Genomic DNA, 23,358 nt, shown 5'->3' with positions numbered 1-23,358 from the left:
CAACAGGCACCCCATGGCTTGGTGGGGACGCGAGGCCCCTCAGCCCGCTGCCCCAGGGCAGAGCCGGCGCTGGGGGTGGAGGGTGACGGGCTGCTCAGGTGCCCTCCGCCACGGGGGTGTTCCCGTGGTGTCCCAGGGGTCGCGGACGATGTCATAGGGAAGTAGGGGCCTGGGAGGGGCTCCACCAGGTCGGTCACTTGCTGGCCTCACTCTGCACAGAACCGCTGATGGGGCTGCCGGAATGAGATCCTTCTCTAGGGATGAAGGACAGAGCGAAGGGCAGACGTGGGCAGAAGTGGGGGAGCCCCAGGCAGCTAGGTTGGTGGGTCTGTTTGGGGAAGGGACATTGCAGACCCAAATGATTCAGGCATCTGACACAGTCAGGGATGGACCGAGGTCTCCAGGACCCACTGGGACCAGGGACCCTCTACTCCTATCAGGATAAAGGGCAGAATGGGGGGAATTCAGATTCTTCTGGGGCTCTTGGGTGCTGGTTCCCACATGACCATATTTCCAGGTCCCCATTAGGGTGGGATTAAACGGATGACATTGGGGATTTTGGGGTGAGTGTGATGATCTATGACACATGGGTGCTGATACGTCTGTGGGTGGGGTCTTTGGGCCATTGGGGGTGCTGGCAATGGTGGTCCCACAGCAGAGTGCTTTGTGGGCCCTGGCGTTTTGGCTGCTTGTGGCTCAGAATGTCACTGTCATCTGAGGGGGTCTGACCCTCAGCAAAGAATTCAAGTCGTAACAGTGGGGCGTGTCCACTCCCACCCAATCTCCTAAGTTACCCGAGCCCAGTGGGCTGTTCATCGCAAGCTGGGCTGCCCTCCAGGCGGATGGGGGATTGTTAACTCAGGGCTTGCTGCAGACAGGAATGTTACAGACCATCTGTCCCCATTTAACAGCCCCGTTTGGCTGATCAGTAAGGCCTCCAGGACATGGAAACTGACAAGGGGCCGTCCCAGGCTGGATCCACCCTCAGTGCCAGGTGTCCTCACTAAAATGGTCAGTGACAGCCCATTCCCCAGATGGGTAAGTCATTACTGACTTGGCTGATTGTTTTTCTGGCCTCTAGAGAAACAGGTGGTGCAGCACTGCCCTGAGTCACTGACAAAATGACATCACCAAGCTCAACACGCTGGGTGATATTAAGGGATTGTCAGTTGCATTCAGGATGCAACTTCCCTGGTGGAATTGGACAATTGGGCCAAAAGGTTTATGTGAAACCACAGGGGCAGTGGGTCCGCAGCGAAGTGGCAAACAGTGCCTCAGCCTGGAGAGCTCTGTGGAGCTGGACAGGCTGCGGGCACTCGCCTCCCCCTACAGAATCCTGGGCTGCGCCTGGTAAAAGAGCCCCCTGATAAAAATCAGCACAGCTGTGGACTTCATGCAGATTTGTTGGCTGAGAATGAAGTCTCTTGTCCTCACTCGTGTTGTATCGGCCTGGCCAGTACACAACGACTCAGACTCTCCCCAAAGCCAACAAGACTCAGTGGACCAGATGGCCAGGTGATGATGGACAGCAAAATGGACCTTGATGATCTGCTGGCAGAACCAGGAGGCGTCTGTGTCATTGCCAATACCCCTTGCTGCGTACACATCGATTCTTCAGGGGAGGTAGAAACTGACAGAAGATCCTCACCTGGGCAGGTGCTTATCAGCTGCGCACCTGCTGAATTTGGGCCTCCAGGTTGAGGTCCATCCCCCAGGGAGGCCTGATCATTCTCGTAAGTCCAGTTCTCCTAATAACCTTGACAAGGTTCTGGCTCAAAATGACAGACTCTGTGAGCAAAGTGCGTTCATATAGGGGTTCAAGGCCCATTGAACCAGCTCACCTCCGAGTCAGGGGCAGACGGTGGTCCTACAGGACCTGACATTCTTTATCTCCAGGCTTCTCCCAGGCAATGTTGGGGACATACTTATACTGAAAAATCATTCCTTTTTTATACGAAGTTCAAATTTTACCGAGTATTTCATCTGGCAACCATACACGATGAAGCCTCTCCACTGACGGCAGAAGGGCCAGGAATTTACCTCTAAGACCCTCCTGGTCAGATGGCAGGGTGTACACCCAAAGGGGCCCTCAGGGACCACACGGAGAGTTTTATTCAAACAGAACCAAATAAACAGGGCCTTATATTAAAACAAACGTGGTTATATTTTGAATTAATATAAAAAAATTAAAATAAAACTTGTAAGATAAAGTGATTTTAAAAATATATTTATGGCGCCCCTGAAATTTATGTTCCAGGATCCGCTGGTCACAGGTGAATTTCTTTGGGGAAAACGTGAGACTTTTGGATGCAATCCTGCCAATGGCCACTAGAAGGCAACCTGACAGGGCGGTGATTCACAGCGTCCCCACCATAAAAAGAAAAACACCTGCTATTTTGTTGTTGTTTCTGCCGTTTCTACAAATGTTATTGTCTTTCTTCTTCTCCCTGTGTTGCTCCTCCCTCCTCCCTCCCTCCTGCCACTCTGAGTTCTGTGTCCTGTGTCCAAATGTCCCCGCTGTCCCTCTGTGTGTCATCCTCTCCGTGGCCTCCTGACCCAGCAGTGGGCTGTTGGCACACGGATAACAAGAGCCACCACTTTCCCCGGGTGCCTCCCCCACATGCCAGGCACGTGAGGGGCGCTGCTTGGGTACCACTCAGGATCCAGGAGCCACATCAAGTATTTACCTCGAGGGCATTTCAGGCAGGAGACCGGCTGTTGGGGGCGGCAGGGGCCAGGTCGCTGCGTGGAGTGGAGCAGAGGCAGGTGTAGGAGCTGGGCGGAGACACAGGCTCTGACGAGGATGCTGCTGGGTCTGGGGGGCGGGGGGGGGGGCTTCCTTTACTTCACTGTGGCAGGTCCAGCAGCCTCACGCTACACCTCCATCAAATCCGCTCTTTCACCAAAACCCGTGGAAGGAATGTGCACAGCAAGCAAACCACATGACCTGTGGACGCCCTGCTGCCCTGGCTGGCCTTTTCTCAGAGGGCGGAAACAAATACATTTTTATCTAAGTCACTAACCCGTGGTTTTCTGTCTGCATCTTTGCAGGTTTTCTGAGGAACAACCTACAGAGGCCACCGGAGTCCCAGGGAAGTGGCCCAGTGCAGGGAGGAGACGGCGGGGGCCCCTTTCTCTGCTCATGGGGTCACATGGTCCCTGGACCCCAGGAACCGCAGCTGCCTCCGAGGCCACCAGCACTCAGAGGTGGGATCTCTGGGCCTCTCCTGCCTGGGACTCTGGCTGGGACAGAGGGAACCATCCTGGGCTGACTGGATCTTCAGGACATCCGGGACGTTGAGCTGTCCTGGGCATCAGGGACCCGTTACGGAGGCTCAGCCAGGTCCGTCGGTCTGGACAGTGGCCACCAGCGTGGCCCTCCTGTGGGCAAGGCCACAGGCACTCAGGACTCCACTCTGGGCTCAGCTCACAGGCTCTGACTCAGAGCCAGACCTTCTCACTTTCCCAGACTCCTTGAATCACGTCGCACTGGAACGACTGTCTCAGCATTCCACAGTAAGTCAACAAATGTGCACTGAGATGCCACACACCGTGAACCAGAGGGCACGGGCCCTCACGCACGGGTTCCGCTCAAATTAACAGAATCCAGGTAAGCATTAGGGTCCCCTAAAGCCTGCTGTTTGCTTAGAGCCACGTTGTTTGAAAAAAAGTCATAAAAGTACTTAAAAATAAATATTCCTAGTGTTTAGTAACACCTCTGGAAGGAGTTACGTGGAAACCCCTTTCCCCCAATCCCGGAGTCTTCCCCACATGGGGACTGTCCCACTGGGTCCCCGCCTCTGCCCCCAGCTCCTCCAGCATTACCCAGCACCCCCCATCCTCGGGGGGCACTTGCTGGAGCTGTGGCCACCCCGCAGCCCCCTCCCTTCTTTGGGAAAGCACCTCACTTTGCTAAAAGAGGGCACGTTCCTCTTGCACCCATGGGATTTACTCTGGGTGGGGTGACCCCCAGCCCCTCCCAGGTCTTTGGCTCAGAGGGAGATGAGTATTTAAAGCAGAGGACTGTGGTCCCCTAGCCTCCCGCTGCATGTGCACTAATGCGAGTGGCCTGGCCACGCCGCCTCTTTTTAGACGTATCTTCACACTTGCCATGTTCCCTCGAAGGCTCCCAGTATGAACGCAGAACGTCTCAGCCGAGCAGAAATGAGAAGAAAAGATCATTACTCTGCATGAAATAAGCCAGATGCAGAAAGACAAACAGTGCAGACTCCACTCGTGTGAGGTACTTACCTAAGTCAAATCCGTAGAGACAAGGAGTGGGATGCTGGGTGCCAGGGGCTGGGGGCTGGGGAAGGGGGGCTACTCTTTAATGGAGACGGAGTATCAGTTTTACAGGATGAAAAAGTTCTGGAGACCAAGGAGGGTGATGGTTGCACAGCCGTGTGAATGTGCTTAATGCCACTGAACTTAAAAATAGTCAAAATGGTAACTTTTATGAAGTGTGTATTTTAACACAGTTTTTTTAAAAAACATAAACTAAAGGAGGAGGAGGGGGGAAATGAGATGAGGGGGAGGGGAGACAGGACAGGAGATGACTGGGGGATGGGGCTGGACACCTCAGGACGCCTCCATCCTGCCCAAGGTGGCCAGTCCTGACTTCTAAATTGTAGGAGCAGAGGCTGACGAGAGCCTGTCCAGGAGGCCCCAGGAATAAAAGGGAACATTTCAGGAAAGTTTTGCAGGGATCGGGGGCAAAAGAAACAAAATATTTTAATGCAAAAACTGTTAAGGGAAAAAAATCATAGAAGACTTACTGGGTATCTTTTCTGTGGAAAACTAGATTTCTAGCCACCAACCTGAATTATCAGATTCTATGGGGTGTCTGGGACTTTCATTGCCTTTGAGCTATTTTACAGCCCCGTAAAATATAGAAAATTGATGTAGGGTAGATTGGTCCTCAGAAATGCAGATGCCTTGGCCTGGTGGTGGTGGCCATGACACCCCTCCTGCCCCCCAGAAGCCAGCCTGTGTCTTCACTAAGGACATTCACGTCAGTGTCCTGATCGGCTGGCCTTTGGATTCTCCTTTGAACTGGTTTTTTTTTTTTTTTTAATTTAATTAATTAATTAATTAATTTATGGCTGTGTTGGGTCTTTGTTTCTGTGCGAGGGCTTTCTCTAGTTGCGGCGAGCGGGGGCCACTCTTCATCGCGGTGCGCGGGCCTCTCATTATCGCGGCCTCTCTTGTTGCGGAGCACAGGCTCCAGACGCACAGGCTCAGTAATTGTGGCTCACGGGCTTAGTTGCTCCGCGGCATGTGGGATCTTCCCAGACCAGGGCTCGAACCCGTGTTCCCTGCATTGGCAGGCAGATTCTCAACCACTGCGCCACCAGGGAAGCCCCTTGAACTGGTTTTTAGGTCCTTACTGGTTTCCCATTACTTACTGACTACCATAAAATCTTTGACACAGGTTTATTTATATTTATATATGAAAATAGTGATCTTCCCTTAAAAAAAAATTATACTTTAACAACCTCAGTAAGGAGAGAGCATAGAGGAGACCAGAAGATTCGCGGGAACTTTTAGACAGTTGAGAACGATGTAACGGGAACTTCACCCCACTCGGCCCTCCTCCCTGGGAGCTGTCTCTGGGGTTTCAACCTCTGTCTTAAAAAATAATTTGATGAAAAATTGCAGACTCGTACTACAAATTGCCTGTTATCCCTAGAGGGGACCAGATCTGGGTGTTGATGAAATGTCTGGAGTCGGGGCACGCTTGGGTTCCCACGAACATTTTGCTCACGTCTCAGGAAGCCGGAGTGCTGGGTTGAGCCCTGTGGAGATGGCCATCAGCTGGGGGGACCCAGGGCCGACGGTCCCAAGAGGTGACACTGAGGCCTCCTTCTCCCCTCCTGCCCAAGCCCGGAGCTCTAAGCTTCAACCCCCACTCAGATGATGGGTCCAAACACCACCGGACAGTGGTGTCCCCCTAGAGGACAAGGGCAGAGCTGGCCTTACCTGCCTGGCCCCAACCTGGGCACGTGGCAGGGCAGAGGGGTGGTGTGATAAAGGGATTTCTCATCACATCAGCAGAGACGAAGAGGGCCAGGGAAGGAGGGGCAGCCAGAGTCAGAGAACTGCGGGGCAAAATCAGACGTGCAGAGAGACAGACAGAGACAGAGAGAGACAGTGAGAGAGAGAGACAGTGAGAGAAAGAGACAGTGAGAGAGAGAGAGAGAGAGAGAGAGAGAGAGAGACATCTGGAACAAAATCCAGAGACACACAGAGATGAGCAGAGAGACAGTCTCTCACACAAGGGCCGCGGGTCCCACAGCCCGACGCACACCGCACACCGTGTGACAGGCCAGCTTTCCTGCCTGCTGGAGCCTCAGGCCCTGCCCCGCCCGCCTCACGCGGGCCTTCCTGTAGCCCCCATGCCAACGTACAGGGTCCCCTCTTCCCCAGTCAGTACCCTCCATTTCACCGCCAGCGAGGCTGGGGGTTCACTTGTGTGACCCATCCAGTCAGGACGAGGTTGTGTGTCTGATTTTCAGCAGTTTCAGCTCTGGGGCCACAGGACACAAGGGCTCCATCAGGGCCCACCCTGAAGCTCTTGGGACATCTGTGGGCTGGAGCTGCGAATCCGAAGCCCCGAGACCATCCTTTTCTCTCACCTCTTTGTCCAGGGACAGTCACAGCCACCAACCAACACCATTCTCTTCCTTGGTTTTCCCAAAATCTCCCAAAGCATCACATACGGTCCCTGAGCTCCTTGGTTCTTGCAAGGATGAGGTGACAAGGAGAAGCCGATGCGGATATTTGTGCGTCTCTACCAACACTGCACGCCACAGACGGTCAGCGCTCACTTGACTACGGGAAATAGACTCTTAGCATCTTTCAATCTAATCAGGTGAGAGAGTGGATTCCAGAAACCCCAGAACCGGTTCAGACAACTCATGCTGAAAATTCTGTTCCTCTAGAGCCATGCTCAGCACCAACATCTGTGTGAGTCCGGCTCCTTCAGGTAAACAGAACCAAGAGGCCAGAGAGAGACACGGAAGAGGAGACTTACTGTAGAAATTTGTTCACATGGTTATGAGACCAAGGAGTCCCACGGTCTGCTACCTCCCGGCTGGAGCCCGGGGAACGCTGGGGCTTAATTCAGTGCAAGGGCCTGAAAGTGAGGGTGGACGGCACAAGTCCCCGTCTGAGTCCGAAAGCCCGAGAACCAGGAGGGCCGATGCCCGTGGGCAGGAGACGGACGTCCAGGTCAGGCAGAGAGAGGGCATCCCTTCCTCCACTTATGTGTTCTGTTCAGGCATCAAGACATTGTGTGATCCCCACCCACGCTGGGGGGGCATCTCCTTGCTCAGCCTCTGATGCAAATGCTAACCTCTCCGGAGAACCCCTCTCAGACACACCAAAAGGAATGTTCTACCAGCTTCTGAGCTGGGCCTCCCTTGGTCCAGGCGAGTTGACACATAGAATTAACCATCACACCAGGGAGACTGTATCACCCAGAAGAGGGTACTTTTGGGGCGTGAAAGGCAGTGATATTAACGATGAGACCAGGACGGCAAGCATAGGAGGGGATGGTCCCGTGTGAACTGGGGTGTCCGGGCCCAGAGCTGACCATCCCTGTAGAAACCTCTGCCAACACCAGCAGCGGAAGGAGAGCAGGGCCAGGAACTGGGGCTGGCATGAGGGAGCCGGCTCCTGGACAAGAGCCTCTGGCTTGGTCACGGCGCCAGGCCCCTCGCCCTCCTGGGGGCCCTGGCTGCAGCCCAGGGACTGAAGGAGGCTGACAGCCTGTCTGTCCCCTGAGCGTCAGTGTCACTGGACGATTCGGAGGGAAAGTGTCTGTGTGGAGATGCTGCCCAAGTCTCATGGATTTTTCTAACGAAACAAAAGATTTATTAGAAGTGAATCATTTTGGTCCCAGACCATTGCAGAGCACACCTTGATTTTCTTCTGACTTGGGTTTAGACATGAAGAATCTCTGTCTGGAGGGAAAACAGATTCTCGGTGGCCAGGAGAGAAACACACACGCGCACGTGCACACACACACACTGGATCCCATGACCCCAAGCCTGACTTGTCCATAAGTTGCAGGGCAGTTGGATGTCATAGGCTTGTAGATGATCTCGCAGCCCCTTCCCAGGTCTCCGGGAAAACCTTGTGACGTCATCGTGTCTGACTCCTTTGGGACATGAGGATGTGGCAGAATTCCTGGCACACACAGAGACAGTGAACTTGGACCATCACTGCTTTGGGGTTGTGTGTGTGTTGAGGGGAAGCTGCTCACGGCCACGACCTGCTACCCAATTTGCAAATGCAAATGCAGTGCCCTTATTAACACATTGTCAGGAACTTCCAGGTGGTGACAGCAGAGCAGTAAACCAAGGGTGGGCCCTTCTGAGCATGGGGCCTCTTGCGACCGTCCAGGTCACACACCCGGGAGCGGCTCTGGTCACAGCCCCGCTGCCCCACTTCTACCTCTGACACGTGGCTTGGAATGGCGTGGTCTAGCACAGACCTTCAAAAGCGAGAAGAGCCGGCCTGGAGCGCAGCGTTCTGGGCCAGCACCCGGACCCTCTCCTACCCGCCTGCAGGTGGCCGGGCCCCAGCGGGTTTGGAGCGCCTCCCCTCCCCGGGTCTCAGGCCGTGAGGCTCAGGTGAGCAGATCCTACCCCACCTCCATCCCTTGTGCAGGCCACCAGCCCTGGGCAGTCAGCGTCTTCCATCCCTTGGGGATAACAGTTGGTTCAGAGCTGCTCACGTAGCCGGGGTTGTAAGGCCAGTCTCGGGGCTGCGTCGGGAAGGAGAAGGAAGGTCTCCTGATGAGCGCGTGGGCCCGGGTGCGCCCCTCACGCCCTCCTCCTCTTGTAAGCTCGTGCAAACCCTCTCTGCTCCAGGCGGAGGCACTGGGATTTCAGCCCGTTGGAGGTGGAGTGCGCAGGCTCGGGTGGGGGCTGGACGGCTGGGCACAGTGGATGCCCTCCGCCCGTGGCTGGAAGGGGAGCTGCTAGCTGCCCTGCGTCTCTCAGCCCTGGCTTGTCCCAGACCCCGTCAGCGGGGGCTCCTGCCGCCCCTCCTCTGTTCCGTGGCCCAGACACATCCACGGACGTTCAGGACGCTCCTGCTGCTGCAGACTGCGGGAGGTCCTAGGGCGTCTGTCCACTTTACCAGCCAGGGTCTCTTCTGGGGGATTTGCTGCCAGCCTGCCTGGGGCTCTGGTCTAAATCAGTACACTGACAGGCCCTCGTGGGCAGGAGATGCTGCACCCAGGACTGGCCTTAAAGGGCCTTCAGGGATCCCAGGAGCAGCTGTGGGCTCTTCAGCGCTCTGGATTTCTCGCAGGGGCTGGCCTAGCCAGCCTGCATTCGGCCTCAGAGCTGCCTGCAAGTAACATGGCCCGTGGCCAAGAGCGTGGGTCCTGGATCCCAGCTCCCAGGCTTGAACTTGGTCATCCAGGCATTAGCCGTGGGGCCTTGGGTAACCTCTGTGAGCTTCCGTTTCCTCATTTGTAAGAGGGGGATAAGTCATAATCCCTTCTTCGTTGGATTGTTGTAAAGATTAAGTGGGATAAAGTGTTTAGCACGGGGCCGGGCAGTAGGAAGTGTTCCATAAATGTGAATTATCATCACATTTCTTCCCCCCTCACATCCTCTCCTGAAAGAACTTGCTCAGCCCCCAAAGAGACCAGGGACCCCAGACCCCAGCGGCTGGGACGGGGGTGTCTGCTGAGCCTCGGGCAGGGCTCGCCAGCTTCGCTCCTGGTCGTGGGGACTCGGGAGGGCCGTTCAGTCCCGTCATGTGGGGTGTTGTGTCGCCTGCAGACAGATGAGTGGCATCGAAGGCAATGGCCTGTGGATGGGCAGGGGAGCCCAGGAGCCGAGAGAGAGGAAGAGAGAGGGAGACGAGGGGACAGAGGAGGGATGAAAGGATGGGGAGGGAGGGAGAGAGAAGGATAGTAAGAGAGAGAGAGACCTGTCATCGTACTTTGCCTTTTATTATTGTTTTTTTATGACAGCCTTATTATTTTGCCGTCTTTGTGGGTCAGGACTTTGGATGCCCCTGGTTGAAGGTCCTTCCTGAGTTCTGGTTGCTCCTGGGGTACAGTCTCATCTGGAGGCTCGCCTGAGGGGCCTTCGCCCTGGCGCTCAGCCACACACCGTCTCACGGACGCAGCGGCTCACGGCTGTGGGTGGCAGGCCACCGTCACGTCCCTGACGCCTGGGCTCTGCAAAGGGCGGCTCAGGGCGTGGCAGCTGCCCGCCATCGGGGAGAGCAAGGGAGACAGCACCCAGGACAGATGCTGTAGTCCTTCTGTAACCTGATCTCAGGTATGACATCCCCTCTTTTTTTTTTCCAGTTTATTTTTATGTGGTAAAACAGACGACATAAAATTTACCATCATATCCATTTCTAAGTGGACAGTTCAGTGGTATGAAGTACATTCGCATTGTTGTGCAACCGTCACCCCCGTCCATCTCCAGAACTCTTTTCATCTTCCCCAACTGAAACTCTGTCCCCGTTAAACACTACCCCCCACCCCACCTCGTTCCCCACTCCCTCAGGCCCCAGCAACCACCATTCTACTTTCTGTCTCTATGAATTTGACTCCGCTAAGGACCTCAGGTAAGTGCAATCATACAGTATTCTGGGGATGCTTATTTCACTTAGCGTAAGGTCCTCAAGGTTCATCCATGTTGCAGCAGGTGTCAGAATTTCCTCCCTTTTTAAGGCTGGATAATATTCCATTGTATGGATGGACCACATTTTGCTTATCCATTCATCCATCAATGGACACTTGGGTTCTTCCATGTTTTAGCTATTGTGAATATTGCTGCTATGAACATGGGTGTACAAATATCTCTTCGAGACCCCGCTTTCAATTTTTGGGGAAATATATCCAGAAGTGTAATTGCTGGGTCATATGGTAATTCTATTTTTAAGTTTTTGAGGACCCTCCATGCTGTTTTCCACAGCAGCTGTACCATTTTACACTTCACATTCCCATCAACAATATTCAAAGCTTTCCATTTCTCCACATCCTCACCAACCTTTGTTATTTATTATTATTATTTTTATTATTATTTGATGATAGCCATCCTAATGGATGTGAAGTGATATCTCATTATAGTTTTGGTTTACATTTCCCTAATGATTAGTGATGTTGAACACCTTTCCGTGTGCTTACTGGCCATTTGTATATCTTTGGAGAAATGTTGAATTATTCAAATCCTTTGCCCATTTTTGAACTGAGTTGATTGTTTTTGTTGTTGGATTTTAGGAGTTCTCTGTGTTCTGGATATTAATCCCTTTTTAGATTTATAACTTGGAAATATTTTCTCCTATTCTAATGATCTCTTTTTGCACCAAGGCTGAGGGGGGAAAGGAGATAGCAGGGAGAGTGTGATTGAAAATTCTAACCCTCCGTTCAGCTACCTTCAGGCATAGCTGGAACCAGGGGCTCAGCCCCAGAATCTCTGGGATCCTCCCCCTTCCATGTTGTTTCAATTCTGAAGCATGTGAAGGCTCCCAGAAGCGCTGACCGCTCACATCAGGGCCAGTGGATTAAAAGGACTCCTCTCCCAGTCCGGTGAACGTCCTAAGTGTGTGCCTCCATGAACAAACTTTCCTGAATCGGTTATTGAGGCCAGATGGCTGGACTATGCTGATTGGTCAGACTGGGTCACCCCTGGCATTAGGGAGGGAACTTAGCTCCACCGGCCTCGGGAAGGAAGATGCCCAGAGGCAAATGGAAATTTTTTTACCAGCAGAGGAAGACAGAGGCTGCAAAACAGATGTTCATTGACCTGAGTGGGTCTGGGAAGGTAGAGACTAGGGCCAATGCCTGTCCCTTAGAAGCCCAGCCCAGTGGGGATGGGGCAGGTGTGTGGGTACCTGACTGCACGGTGATGCCGTTTGTGCCCAACAGAAGGTGCACCCGAGGCTGGGGACATGGGAGAACCAAGTGCCTAGGGTGGGGAAGCAGGGAGGCTGAAGGAAAGACTTCGGAGCAGAGGCAGTGCTTAAGCTGGGTCTTGAAGGATGAGTAGGAGTTCGTCAGGGTGTCCCCAATGGGCCTGGCAGAGAGCAAAGGCACCGAGACATTGACTGGGGTTTGAATCCTGATGCTTCCTCTTCCTAACGTCCTAGGGCAAGTTACATCATTTCTCTGAGCCTCAGCTTCCCCCTCTGAAAAATGGGGGATGATCATTGTACCTCCCTCTGAGAGCTGGTGGAAGAGGCAATAGGATGAAGCAATTCATCCTATGAATGAATTGCTCAACAATTCATTCAAAGTCCCTGCTCTTCTGGAACTTGTATTTTCTCATCTGTAAAGTGGGGATAATAATTGTACCCTCCTCAAGGAGTTGTCATGAGGGGTAAATGAATATATGAATATATGGCACAGTGCCACCTACTGTTAGCTGGTAACTGTTGTTATTATTATCCCAAAGTTCTGAAGATGAGGAGTGAGAGGTCTGCGGGGGAGATGCTGGAAGCTGGTGTGTGTGCCCCAGGGAGGACGCAGGTCGGGGGGATGCCCAGCTACACCCAAGTGACAGCACGGCACTCAGCATCCATGTGGCCGTAGACAAGTCCTTCCTTTTTGCTGCCTGCCCTCCTGCATCTGTAAAATGGGCCATATGATTGCACCTGCTCATGGAGTTGCTGGGCCTGAACAGGAGGACCACTGAGGCCCTGAGCAGAGCTGCATTTGGAAAGTTCTCAGTGATGGGGTTGGGGTGGTGGTGAGGAGTGTTGTCGCTTTCGGGCGCTCAGGAACTGTGCCTGTTACACTGAGCCGGTCAGTCTGATGGCCTTGGTGCTGACGAGGGCCCTGAGGCCATCTCAGGCCAGAGACCCTGCCTCAAACGCAAACCCCCCAGAGTCAGCAGAGCCTTTTCATTCTCTCAAGACTGAAGGCTCCCGGGTGCTTGTGGGTGGAGGAGGACTTGTGATTGTACTAGAGCTCAGAGGGCCTTGGGAGAGGGGCCTGGGCACCCAGTTCCTGAGCTGGTTGGTGGCAGCAAGCGTCCCACATACGGCTGTCATCAAGCGAAATAGTAATGTTTTATTTTATTAAAGAGATAAATACTACATATGTACATATATATATAGCGAGTGTATGAGAAGCGCATCAATGCCTCCTGCATTTCACAGCACTTATAGCAAAGGCGGCCAAGGCGCCTCCCACATCGGGAGGGTCAGGCCCTGGCACAGTTCTAGGCTCACTCTCACCTCCTTTCACCCTCTCCACGCCCATTTTATACACCAGAACACTGGGGCTCAGAGAGGTCAAGCGACTCGCCCAGCGTCCCACAGCGGCTCAACTGGGCAGCTTCTTTACAACGTAATTACGCGGGAGGCTGCACCTCCCGCCCTACTCTCCCTTTAACGTTTCCAAGGCCTCCTGGCTCTGAGGTCCCTCATCCCTGGCTGCGGAGCCCGCCGGGTCCCGGAGATCAAGGTCACGGCGGCGCCCCTCGGCGCCCCCTCCCGGCGGAGAGGCCGGCCTCGCGTGGCGGCCCCGCCCCCGCCCCCGCCCCTCCCCTCCCCTCCCCTCCCCTTTCCTCCCCTCCCCTCCCCTCCCCACCGGCGCTTCCCGCAGCTCTGGGCTCTGCGCTGCGCCGGGCGGCCCCGCGGAAGCAGCCCCGAGAGGCCCTCCGGCGGGATGCGCGGCCGGGGCGGGGGGCGCACCCGCTGGCCGGCGCCCGTGCTCTCGCTGCTCCGCGCCTTCGGGATCCGGGACGCCGCCGCCACCGCGCGAGGCCCGGCGCAAGGTAAGCGCGCGGCGCGGAAGGCGGGCGCGGGGCTGGGGGGCGGCTGGCCGGGAGCACGCGCCCTGCCCTGGGCCGCCGCGGTGTGGCTGGGATATCCGCGGCGCCCCCAGCACAGAGGTGGGCGCCTGCTGGCTCGGGCTGTCCCCGCAGCCCAGGCGGGCCACTCTGTCCCCAAACAAGGGCAGTCAGTGCGCGCAGTGGTCCGGAGCGCTGGCCTTGGCGTCGGCCGTCCCGGGATTGGAACCCTCCTGCACTAGCTGCGTGAGCCTGTGCGCATGGCACTTGACTTCGCTGTGCCTCGGTTTCCGCATCTGTAAGATGGGGTGCGATCCGGTACTTGAGTCTTGGGGCAGTAGCTGGGATCACGTGAGCAGCGCTTGCTACCCAGTGAGAGTTCCACACGTGTCCCTGGTCCATTGTCCCCCTAGGAAGGACAGGGGGCCTCCCTCCACCTGTGCAGGGTGGGAGCTGCCAGGGCCCCTGCAGACAGACACCTGCTCCTGGAGCGGGTCCAGCTACAGTTAAAGGGACAGGATCTCAGGAGAGGGGCTGAGGAAGCTGGAAAATGGCAGGGCTCCACCTGGTCCAGGGGAGAGGGCCTGGGAGTGGGCGGGGGCTTAGGTCTCCCCTTGTGGAGGCCAGAGAGCTTTGCCTGGATTTGCTGGCCGTTGGTACAGTTGGCAACCAGGTTGAACACGGGTGCGGCCCTAGGAGAGTTAGGCCAGTGTTTACCCCAGTGGCCCCTTGGTTGGAATCCCTGGGGGATCCCACCCCAGGCCTGCCCCTTAGAATCTCCTGCAGTCTGTCTTTTTAACCAGTGCCCCAGGTGATTCTGGGATCCAGCTTGTATGGAAACTGGTTTAGAGACTTAAGTGGTTCTCACCAGGTGTGTCCCCCACTCCGGTTTTGGTTGTTACAACTCCTCCCCCCAGTTCTACTGGCATCCAGTGGGGCGAAGCCAGGGAGGCTGCTGAACATCCTATGATGCCCAGAAAGCTTCCCGCCCACTGCCCCCAACCCCACCCGCCAGAAGAAGAAAGAAAAAGAATGCGCGGGTCCAGGCCAGCAGTGCGGAGGTTGGGAAACTCTGAGATCCACCAAGTCACTGGGTCGAGAAGCATGGGACTCTGGGGTTGTTGGGACCAGCAGGCGTCATTTGAGAGTTTGTTGTGTGCCAGGCCCTCTGCGGGGCCCTGAGGATGAGAAGCCTGCGGAGAAGCTTTGGGGCACCTCCGTGTGGTGAGGGGAGCCCCAGCCTAGAGGATGGGCGGCCCTTCTGTTGCTGAATCCACTCATCGTGAATATCAAGCACTCGTAAGCGTGAGACCTTGTGCAGAGCCCTGGGGGTGCAGCCGACGAGAGGGAGGTGGCCCCCACCCCGGCACTCACCCTCTAGTGGGGGCAGAGGCGCCCTCACCCCGTGCCTGTACACAGTGGGTGCACACGAGCACCAGCTTCCTCCCCTGAAAGCATCCCCCCAACCTTTACTTGGGTACTGTGTTTATAGCAAGGCGTATTTGGGGTTAGATTTTGAGAAAGGACATTTCAGATGGTGACCTTCAGCCTCTTGGCAGTGTGTTCGGAGCCGTCACAAGTGCATGATCTGCCTGTGGACATGATGCAGTTCCTGCCCCACATGCTCATTTCAATTGTTGGGCATTTTTAAAATAGTTCTGTGGCTTCTGTATGGGCCTTGAAGGGTGCAGGGCACAGCCACTGCTAACCCACTTTCGCCAAGGAGAAAGCCGACTGTTTAGCGGGTCAGCAAGCGTTTGTATTAATCACTGAAAATGGCTCCGGCACTGACCTACATGCTGGGAATGCTGCAGAGCAAGGGGGGGGGGGTCAGCTTCCTGCCCTCAGGGAGCTTTGATTCTGGTGGGGGGAGAAAGACAATGTGTGTAGAGGCAAATAAAGTGAAACGAAAAGATAACCTCTGTGCAGAGCAATGTTGGAAGAAGGTAAGGACAGAGAGGCGGTGATTGAGGATGGGAGCTGCTTTAGCTGGGGGTGGCCAGGGGAGAGTCTTCCAAGAGGGATGTTTGGCTGTAGACTTGAATGGGGAGAAGCAGGGAGCCATGTGAGGATAGGGGGCGAGAGCATTCCCAGCATGAGGAAAAGCAGTGGCAGAGGCCCTGCATGGGACTTGGTGGCACTGGCGAACAGAAGAGGGTCATGCGGCTGGAGACCCTGGGCGAGGGGAGATGAGGAGCCATGCCTGGCCAGGTGGGCCAGGAGACCCTGGACCCTGTGATGAGCTATGGGGCTTTCACATGTGCAGCATGAGGCCACTGAGCTATGGGGGTTTCACGTGCGTAGTATGAGGCCATTGGCCAGCTTTAGGCTCAGGAATCGCATGACTGGCCGTCCTGTGGCAGCAGGCTCCTGGTGGGGAGAGGGCCACCTGCTGCTGGGAGGGCCGGGGTGGGGACAGTGGGCAGCCCGGGACCCTTAGGTGGTGGCGCTCACAGGCCCTGCTGAAGCCTTGGGGGCCTGAAATCCGGGATGCTGGCTGCTTAGGTTTTGTGTCTAAGCCTGGGGTGGGAGTTCCTTCTGTGGACTTGCGGAAGGCTCGGTGGAGGAGGAGGGAGACTGGTGGGGGGGAAGGTTGGGGAGAGGAGGTCATGTTCACTTGGAGAGGCCTGCTGACATCTTCGAGGATGTGCCAGATAGGCCGTTGTCTGTCTGAGTCTGAAGCTTGGGGCGGGTGGGCTGGCGTCCTGGAGCCTCCCATCCGAGATTCCCCGGCGCGGGGCTGAGTCTTTGGGTTTCAGTGTTGCATTTCAGTGTTGGGTCAGGCAAGACCCCGTCCAAATACCAAATTTTGGTTTGGAGCAAGGGTCCGGGGACCCAGGGTAGAGCCAGGCTATGTGCCCGCCACTCTAGGTGTTCTGATGGTCAGGCTGTGGAGGGGTCCCCTGACCTCCCAACGTCTGGAACCGGAAGGGGATCCGTCTGGCTGCCACCTGAAGCTCTGCTCCCTTGATTTGTGGGGCTGCTTCCCGGAGCTTGCTTTGGGCACATCCTAACTCCCAGCCTTAAAGGGCTAACGGGCTGTTTCTGTAGCCAGTGCTGCTTTAATTTAGGAACAAATGAGCTGCTTATTCTTCCAGACTTCGAAGTTGGATTTGGAAACGCTGACTTGTACTGGGATACTTCTGCACCAAATGCGTTGTGGTTTTTTGTTTGTTTGTTTGTTTTTAATTTTTTTGAAGGGAAAGGAATGATTGATGAGAGCATGACATGTTCGAGCCGATGCTCGTTACAAGTTGTGGCTTTAGCGGCTGCTCGAGGCCACTGGAAATGGAATGCCGGTCTCCCTGGCCCAGCCCAGGGCTCAGAGTTAGGGCTGCGCCAGGCTCCCAAAGGCAGCAGCTCTGAAGACCCAGCTTGGGGCTGAGCTGCCCAATTCTTTGGAAATCATAATGACAACCAGGTGTATTTAGCAGACTCTTCTGGTAGCAAGTGACCAACAATTTAGGAAACTGTAAATCCACAGCTGGGCAGTCTCAGTAGCTCCTGCTAGCATCCTTTTGGCTGTCCAGGGCTCGGGCTGGGTCCCACCACCCGCCCTTGGGAATGGGGGGAGCTGCATGGCTGAGTCCAAGCTCACGGGCCAGTCCACAGGCTGCCCAGCCAGAGGTGGAGCCTGTATCACCTCCGTAGCCAGGCCTGAGGACCCCCCCGCCCCCCCAGAGAAAATCAGTGTGATGGCAGCAGAATGAGAGCGGGTGCTGGGCATTGCAAACCCCAGCACATTTCCAGCTGCCCCACCAGCACGGGAACCCCATACCTGTGCGCACCTGACCTGCAGAACCCACCATGGATCTGGAATCCTCCTCTGGCCTCAGCCTTCTTTCCTGTGACAGGTTTGTGTTTGAAGGCAAAGGCAGAGATTGCAACCTCCAAGCAGCAGTAGAAGGTCCTGCGAGGGTTTGCCATCCAGCCGAGACCTTCCCTCCCCTTCCCTCCTGTCACCTGCCCAGGTGCCCAGGGCGTTTTCCCGCCACTCACCCCTCATCCACCCAAATCTGCGCCCCATCATCTTAAAGCTGGCTGATGAACTTGGCCAAGATGACTTGGCTGATCACTCCATTTTTGCTTGAAGGGAAATGAGTGGTCCTCGGGCTTTAGAATGGGCCTGGCCTGTAGTTGGCACTCGGTAAATATTTGTCAGATGAATGCATGAGATGTTCTCCCATGCAGGCAATAGGTTTCTTTGGAGGAAAAAAAAAAAAAAAAATATATATATATATATATATAATTGCATTAGTATTTCATGAACACCTTCTCCAAGTGAGAAGTGAAAACATTACAGGATCTCCTTGGAAAACCACTCCTTCCCTGCCCCTCCCTGGAGGGAACCCCTGTTACCATGAGTGTTTTTCCCACCAGACTGTCTTGACACGTGCGTGTGGGTCTCGGTAGAAGATGTACAGGATGGTTTCCTGTAAGTGTTTTTAAAGAGGTGGCGTTTGAATACAGCCGTCTTGTTCGGAAACTTACTGTTTTTATTCAACAGCGTGTCTGGGAGATTTATCTGGGTTCGTGGATTCTTCCTAATTGCTTTAGAATATTCCACCGTTTGAGACTTTCTGTGGCTGCTGGCCGTGGAGGGCGTCCTCAGACCCTCTGTTCCTGGCGGTGCCTCGGTGAACATCCTCTCGGTGCATTTGTGCAAGTGTTTCTCTACAGGGCTCGTTCTAAGACGTGGAAGTGCTGGGACATAGAAGGAGCCTGTTGTAAATTTTGCTTGGTTTAGCGAAGTTGTTGCCCACAGTGGCTCTGTCACCCCCAAGGGCAGTGTCTGAGGAGCTAGCTTCTCTAGGTCAGTTTCTTGAAGGTTGTCAGTCCCACGGAAGAAGAGTGGGACTTCTTGGTTTAATTTGTATTCCCTTGATTGCTGGAGAAGGTTTTTCTCATGCTAATTGGCCCTTTGGATTTCACTTTCTGTGAGTTGCTTCTTTGCTGTGGGGTTGTTAGTTTCTTTTTGTAATTGGTGTGTAAGAGCTATTTGTGTGTTCTGGGTTCTAATCCTCTGTTTGCTACAGAGATTTTTGCTCTCCCTGCGGCTTGGCTTTTAATTTTGTTTATCATGTCTTTGGTTGAGTAGAAGTTTTTAAGTTTGTCTTTTTTAAGATATGGTTGACATATAACATGATATGAGTTTAGGTATATTATGTAATGATTCGCTGTTTGTATGTATCGCGAAATGATCACCACAATAAGTCTAGTTAACGTTCATTGCCACAGATAGTTACGTGTGTGTGTGTGTGAGTGTGATGAGAACTTTTGTGGTCTACTCTCTTAGCAACTTTAAAATGTACAATACAGTTCCATTGACTATTGTCACCAAGCTGTACATTCCATCCCCACATTTTCAGTTTTGAAGAGTGAAGTTCATCAAGCCTTTTTTTTTTAAAAATAAATTTATTTATTTATTTATTTATTTGCTTTTGGCTGTGTTGGGTCTTCGTTGCTGCACGCAGGCTTTCTCTAGTTGTGGCGAGCGGGGGCTACTCTTCGTTGCGGTGCGCGGGCTTCTCATTGTGGTGGCTTCTCTTGCTGTGGAGCATGGGCTCTAGGTGCGTGGGCTTCAGTAGTTGTGGCGCGCGGGCTTCAGTAGTTATGGCGCGTGGGCTCAGTAGTTGTGGCTTAGGGGCTCTAGAGCGCAGGCTCAGTAGTTGTGGCACATGGGCTTCGTTGCTCCACGGCACATGGGATCTTCCCGGACCAGGGCTCGAAACCGTGTCCCCTGCGTTGGCAGGCGGATTCTTAACCACTGCACCACCAGGGAAGCCCCCATCAAGCTTTTTCTTTATGTCTTTGCCTTTTGTGTCTTCTTTAAGAAATCTCTTTCTGCCTCACATTTAGAGCAAACACCTTGCCCCAGTTTGCCCAGGATGGTCCTAGTTTTAGCACTGAAAGTCCTGTGTCCTGAGAACCCCTGAGTCCTGGGCAAACCAGGACAGTTGGTCATAAACATCTTCACCCATGTTTCCTTTTAATGAGTGTACAGCTTTTTTCTTTACATTTATGTTTCTAATCCACTGTAATTTACTTCTGTGAATAGTATGAGGAAAAATCGGATTTTTTTAAAAATTGAAGTATAGTTGATTTACAATGTTGTATTGGTTTCAGGTGTACAGCAGAGTGATTCAATTATACATGTATATATATATTGCAGATTCTTTTCCATTATAGGTTATTACAAGATATTGAATATAGTTCCCTGTGCTCTACAGTAGGTCCTTGTTGTTTATCTGTTTTATATATAATAGTGTGTATATGTTAATCCCAATCTCCTAATTTATCTCTCCTGAATACAGATCTTTAATCAGGGATCCAGGAGTCAAATGTTTCACTCAGGGAACCATTGGTTCTGGTGGAAACGTCCAGCCGTGCATATGGGCAGAGGAGGAAAGGTGGCCTGGGGGGCAGGCACGTGACAACGGGGGGGACCATGTCTCCCGAACCTAACATTGAAGCAGGTTTTGGGCAAGAGTTTCGTTTCGTTTGATTTGATAAAATATATGGTTTTATTGATAACGATCAACGTTTCATTTTGCATTTAAGAAACCCCTTTTACCGAAAAGCACCGGCCCACAGGAGTCAGCTGTTTGGAGAATTCCAGGGGTTCCTCCTCATGGCCCTGCTGCTTCTGAAGGCCCAGCCTCTCCTCCCTCCCCCATCCCCCCAGAAGGAGCCCTCCCCCTGTGCCCGTGGAGACCTGCGTCCTCATGACTTAATAAAACCAGGGCACTGAGTCCCCCGACCCCTCCTCTGTTTGAGCTTCATTAAGGCAACCTGCTGCCTTTGGGATTTCTTCCAGAACTCAGTTGCAGTTTATTTTAAGGAAAAACACCACTACGGCAGCTCACACCCCTTGCATCAGGCTTCTCCCAGCTGGACTGGGGAGCTGGCTGGGACGGTGGCGACGAGAGGGTCCGCGTCCCGGTGACTTGGGGTCTGCACGGTGTCCTCTGCAGTTGGGGGGGAGGGAGGACAAGGTGGGGTGCCTGTTGCCCTTTGGAGACTGGTGACCTTGGTTACCTGGGAAGATGCTGATTTTGCATAATTGTAATATTTTCTGGAAAGGTGACTCGTTCCACCGGTCACTGGGTGCGAGTATGTGAACCTTCATGAGGTCTTTCCCGCGATGGAATCCAGGAGTCCTGGGTGCTCAGAGCTGAGCCGTCCCTCTTCTCTTTCCTGCCCTTGGGCACCAGCATCCTGGTTCCCAGGCCTTCAGGTTTGGGCTGGGCCTGTACCACTGGTTTTCCTGGGTTTGCAGCTTGTTCCTGGCAAACCATGGGGCTTCTCTGCACCCATAACTATGTGCCAGTCCCTCATAGTAAGTGTCTGTCTGTATGTCTATAGATCTCCTACTGGTTCTGTTTCTCTGGGGAACCCTGACTACTACAGCTGGTGTATTAGTCTGGTTAAGGTTACCGTAACAAACTACCACAGAAATTAAATTTCTCACAGTTCCGGAGGCTGGAAGTCCAGAATCAAGGTTTCGTCCGAGGCCTCTGTCCTTGGCTTGCCGACGGCTGTGCCCTCACGTGGCCCGTGTCCTCTGTGTGTGCCCCGCTGTCTCTCCCTGTGTCCAAGTTTCCTCTTCTTCCAGGGACTCCAGTCAGACTGGCTTGGGGCCTCCCCAGCAACCTCACTTAACCTTAATCACCTCTTTAAAGGCCCTGTCTCCAAACACAATCACATTTGGGGGTACTGGGGGTGAGGGGCTTAAGTTCATGAATTTTGAGAGGACTCAGTTCAGTCCAGAGCCCCTGTGAGGTTAGTGCCACTGTCTGTCGGTGGGGAGCTCAGGTGGGCTGTGGGCTGAGCCTCAGGTCCACTCCACAAGGCCTTTGCACGGGAACTTGGGTCCCAGGAGGGAGCTTCCAAGAGACACAGCCTCCGGTTCTGACACTTGTGATCTGGCCTTGGAAGTCACACCTCATCACTTCTGCCGTAGATTCAGCCCACCCAGATCGGGGGTAGGGAAGCAGACACCCATCTCTTTCAAAAATTTTTTTATTTAACAATTTTTCTTGGAAATTAACTTTTATTGGAGTATAGTTGATTTACAATGTTGTGTTAGTTTCTGCTGTACAGCGAAGTGAATCAGTTATACATATATCCACTCTTTTTTAGATTCTTTTCCCATATAGGTCATTAGAGTGTTGAGTAGAGTTCCTTAGGCTATACAGGAAGTCCTTGTTGATTATCTGTTTTATATATAGTAGTGTGTATATGTCAATCCCAATCTCCCAAATTATCCCTCCCCCATCTTCCCCCTTGGTAACCATAAACTTGTTTTCTACATCTGTAACTCTGTTTCTGTTTTGTAAATAAGTTCATTTGTACCATTTTTTAAGATTCCACATATAAGCAATATCAGATGATATTTGTCTTTCTCTATTTGTCTGACTTTCTTCACTCAGTGTGACAATCTCTAGGTCCATCCATGTCGCTGCAAATGGCATTATTTCATTCTTTTTATGGCTGAGTAATATTCCATTGTATATATGTGCCACATCTTCTTTATCCATTCATCTGTCGATGGACACTTAGGTTGCTTCCATGTCCTGGCTATTGTCAGTAGTGCTGCAGTGAACATTGGGGTGCATGTATCTTTTCGAATTATGGTTTTCTCCGGATATATACCCAGGAGTGGGATTGCTGGATCATACACTAACTCTATTTTTAGTTTTTTAGGGAGCTTCCATACTGTTCTCCATAGTGACTGTATCAATTTACATTCCCACCAACAGTGTAGGGGGGTTTCCTTTTCTCCACACCCTCTCCAGCATTTATTGTTTGTAGATTTTTAAATGATGGCCATCCTGACTGGTGTGAGGTGACACTAGACACCCGTCTCTTAATGGGGGCCACGCAGACCCACGTGGTGAGATGTGAGGTGGGGTCGTATCCTGGCCGTATTTGGAAAATACCACCGGCCACACCATCTGAATGGCCCCGACACAGCCCCCTTCCCAGTTCCCGTGTGGCCCTCGCCGCTGGGTGTGCGCGAAAGAGTCGACCCAGTAGCCTGTCTGCTCTCCCTAGAAAGGCCTGCTCGAGGGGTCAGCCTTCTGCTGGCGTCTGACAACGTGGACTTGGGGAGGGTCCCCTCCCTCTCAGGCTGGGAGAGTGGCTCCCTGCGCTGAACTGTTTGCACAGAGAGTCGGGTGCACACTGGGGCCCTGCTTTCCTTCTGGGGTCTGCCTTCCTGCTCCGTGTGGGCAGAGGGTGCCCACGGGACCAGCCCCCCAAGAGAAACGCTGGGCGCTGAGTCTCCAGTGAGCTTCCCGGGGCGACGACCTGTCACACGTGTGGTCCCAACTCCTCGGTGGAGGAATTAAGTGTGTCCCGTGACTCCACGGGGAGAAGGTTCTGGAAGCTTGTGCCTGGTTTACCCGTGTGTCACCCTCTCGCCTTGTCCCTTTGCTGACTGTGCTTCGTGTCCTCTCTGTAGTGAATCACGGCCGTGAGTACGAGTGTATCTGAGTTCAGGGAGCCCCTCTCGTGAGTCCCCAAACCTGAGGGCTGTCCTGGAGACCCCAGCACCGTGGCCGTCTGTCTGTTCACGCTCTTC

At 53.6% G+C, this 23,358-nt stretch overlaps 1 protein-coding gene across 5 annotated transcripts in view; it reads left to right on the top strand.

Annotated features, from left to right (window-relative positions):
* PHACTR3 (phosphatase and actin regulator 3) overlaps positions 1 to 23,358 on the top strand; it is a 414,253-nt gene that overhangs the window by 172,318 nt on the left and 218,577 nt on the right. For 2 of the 5 annotated variants that reach the window (XM_082361019.1, XM_082361020.1), the window contains exon 1: positions 13,615 to 13,757. In XM_082361019.1, coding sequence (XP_082217145.1) covers positions 13,649 to 13,757 — 109 coding nt within the window. In that variant the 5' untranslated portion in view covers positions 13,615 to 13,648. Of the gene's footprint in view, positions 1 to 3,051; positions 3,611 to 4,125; positions 4,244 to 10,054; positions 10,308 to 13,614; positions 13,758 to 23,358 lie in introns of those variants that run through there. The other 3 variants (XM_082361023.1, XM_082361024.1, XM_082361022.1) reach the window with 3 other exon arrangements.

The sequence above is a fragment of the Balaenoptera borealis genome (assembly GCF_965194805.1).
Source record: "Balaenoptera borealis genome assembly, chromosome: 16".
NCBI classification, from domain to species: Eukaryota; Metazoa; Chordata; class Mammalia; order Artiodactyla; family Balaenopteridae; genus Balaenoptera; species Balaenoptera borealis.
This window is presented reverse-complemented; position numbering and strand designations above follow the sequence as displayed.